We start from the raw sequence: 2,931 nt of genomic DNA on the forward strand, positions 1-2,931 counted from the left end.
TCTTTCTTCTTCTCCTTTCTCTCTGGTCCCTCCCCTTCCATTTCTAATAATACAAGGAATATATGAATAAATTGCCACTGAAAAAAGCCTAAATCATAGCTGGGCATGGTGGCACATGCCTTTAATCCCAGCTACTCAAAAGGTTGAAGCAGGAGGATTGCAGTTTGAGGCCAGCCTGGACAACTCAGTGAGACCCTGTCTCAAAAAAGGAGGGTAGGCTGGGTGTAAACCTCAGGGGCTGAGAGTTTCTTGAGGATGTGCCTGGTCCTGGATTCAACCCCCAACACTGAGAAAGGTGAGCTTTCACCAAAATCCTCAATCTTTACACCCTTTCTGTGCAACAAATAACCTCCAGGCCTGAAGCAGGTGGATGGTTGCAAGTTCAAGGCCACCTGGGCTGCATAGTGAGTTCAAAGCCAGCCTGAACTACATAGCAGGACTGTCTCAAAAGACAGACAGACAGACAGACAAAAACTCCATTACCAGATTAATCCTTTCAGATCTGTTTCTTTGCCAAATATGTATGGAAGTATAATTACATGTACTATAGTTTTAAATTGTATACAATCAGCCCTCCATGTCTACAGATTCTACATGCAGTGTCAACCAACTATAGACCTTGCACATCCTCAAGAAACTCTCAGCCCCTGAGGTTTACACCCAGCCTACCCTCCTTTTTTGAGACAGGGTCTCACTGAGTTGTCCAGGCTGGCCTCAAACTGCAATCCTCCTGCTTCAACCTTTTGAGTAGCTGGGATTAAAGGCATGTGCCACCATGCCCAGCTATGATTTAGGCTTTTTTCAGTGGCAATTTATTCATATATTCCTTGTATTATTAGAAATGGAAGGGGAGGGACCAGAGAGAAAGGAGAAGAAGAAAGAATTAAGGTATGTGTATATATACATATATTGAGCTGGGGAAATAGCTTGGAGGTCTAAGTGCCTGTCTGGCAAGCACAAGGACCTGGCTCAATCCCCAGTACCACATGGTGTGCCAGCCACTGAAACCAGGCATGGTGGTGCAATGTCTATAATCCCAGCACTGGGAAGGCTGAGAGAGGAGGACAGGAGGATTACTACAAGTCCATACTGCATAGTGAGACCTTATACCAAATAAATAAATAAAACATTAAAAAAATCTTAAAAAAGATATGTATATATGCATATATATGTGTGCATATACCAACTCCCTAAAATGAATGTAATCATTATGCATTACAAACATGTACTAATAAAAACAAAAATTAAAAAATAAAAACAAATAGCTTGTAAAGATGCTAAGGTGTTATGTGTGTTTGTAGTGCTGACTGAGAAGAGATTCCAGAGATCTTGGCTGTCTTACCTGGAGAAGGCCTGCAAACTTGACCACTCCCCAGCCAAGCCGGGACACATCGGGCTCCACCAGACTCATCTGGTAAATGTCGACAGCCAGGAATCGCTGGACCATGCCGCCATCCTTGGTGATCACTGTGCATGCGATCAGGTCACTGTTATCTGGGAAAAGAGAACAAAAGCAGGATGAAGCCCAGTCTGGCCAGCTGGAGTCACAGGAATATCACAGCTGCCCCTTGTTCTGCTGGAAAACAGTTCAGGGTCAGTGCCTGCACTGAGTCACATGGAAATGCATCTGTGTCCCTTTTCAGCCAGTTTTACCAGAAAGTCTCTTTAGTTTTCTGTCCTCAGGGTCCTCCTCTGAAAAATGGGAGCAATGTACACTTCCAGAAATCACTATTCATTAGGACTGATCTAGAGAATAGAAACTATTAGGCAAATGCATACTGGACATAAGGTCCTCAAGCCATACCTTAAAAATGACTATTAGTTGGGGCTGAGAGTACAGCTTAGTGGTAGAGTATGTTCTTAGCATGCACAAAGCTCTGGGTTTGATAAATGACAGCAGATAAATGACAACAAACCAACAGCCAGGAATCCCAGGAATATGTCAGTGTTTACAGTGACTAACAGCAGTTTGCAGTGATGATGGTGCTCACCTAAATGAAGCAATTAATTGGCAACAGGAAGCTCCCTGTAACAGCACTGCCAAACTCCCACTTCAGTGTCTGACAACTCAGAGCCAGTCTCTGCACAGCATGACATAGGATCCTGGGCCAGGTACTTGGCTTCTCTGAATCCTGGTTTTCCTTCTGTGAAATGGGAAGGATGTCCCTGTCTTGCAACATTTTGTGCAGCAAGTGAAAATAGATAGGACAAGCATTTACCATTGAATGCTGGGCATAGAAAGTCCTCAGCATATGCTTGGTCTCTTCTCTTACTTGAAAGTTACCCCCAAATTTGATGTCTCATTTACCACCTGCTTTTGATGACTTTGAAGTCACTTGGGAAACAAAGGATCATCACACCTACAGTCTACTTTGAGCTCCGGCCAATGGAGTTGTCCACCACATACACTTTAAACACCCAAAAATGTTTAAATGTGTATGTCTATGTACTAAAAATGTCCCCAAATAGGGCAACAAATTGTGTATGACTTTTCCCATCAAATAAAAAATTATATACCCATGTAAAAAAAATCTGTGTAACAAGCTGTTAATAGGGGTGCCTGGAGCGAGGAAAGTGAGAATCCAGGATGTGAAGCTAATGTGTGTTGGGGAGGCTTTAATAGGAAAACTTTCATTATCATTTCATGTGCCATTCTGCTGCTTTGAACTATTTTACTGTAAAGTGTTCAAGATAATAATTTTGAAATGTGTATAAAAAAACTCTTCACCTTCAAAAATCACACATGAGAGCTGGGGATATAGTTCCATGAGTACTAGCTTAGTATCATAAGGCCTTAGGTTTATCCCTAATACCAAAGGGAAAAAAATTACAGACAAGTATAATGATAATGAAAATGTAATTTCAACTGAAAAAAACAGATGAAAAATTTAATACTATGTGTTTGATTTCTTTTGTTGTTGTTCTTGTTTG

The 2,931-nt window shown here is 41.7% G+C and overlaps 1 protein-coding gene across 9 annotated transcripts in view; it reads right to left on the reverse strand.

Moving 5' to 3' along the window:
• The window catches only part of Clec16a (C-type lectin domain containing 16A), a 235,044-nt gene that overhangs the window by 64,751 nt on the left and 167,362 nt on the right, over positions 1-2,931 (reverse strand). For all 9 annotated transcript variants that reach the window (XM_023711467.1, XM_023711470.1, XM_023711465.1 and 6 more), the window contains one exon: positions 1,343-1,494. In XM_023711467.1, the coding sequence (XP_023567235.1) occupies positions 1,343-1,494 (152 nt within the window). The remainder of the gene's footprint in view (positions 1-1,342; positions 1,495-2,931) is intronic.

The sequence above is a fragment of the Octodon degus genome, unplaced genomic scaffold (assembly GCF_000260255.1).
Source record: "Octodon degus isolate 3935 unplaced genomic scaffold, OctDeg1.0 scaffold00021, whole genome shotgun sequence".
Classification (NCBI taxonomy): Eukaryota; Metazoa; Chordata; class Mammalia; order Rodentia; family Octodontidae; genus Octodon; species Octodon degus.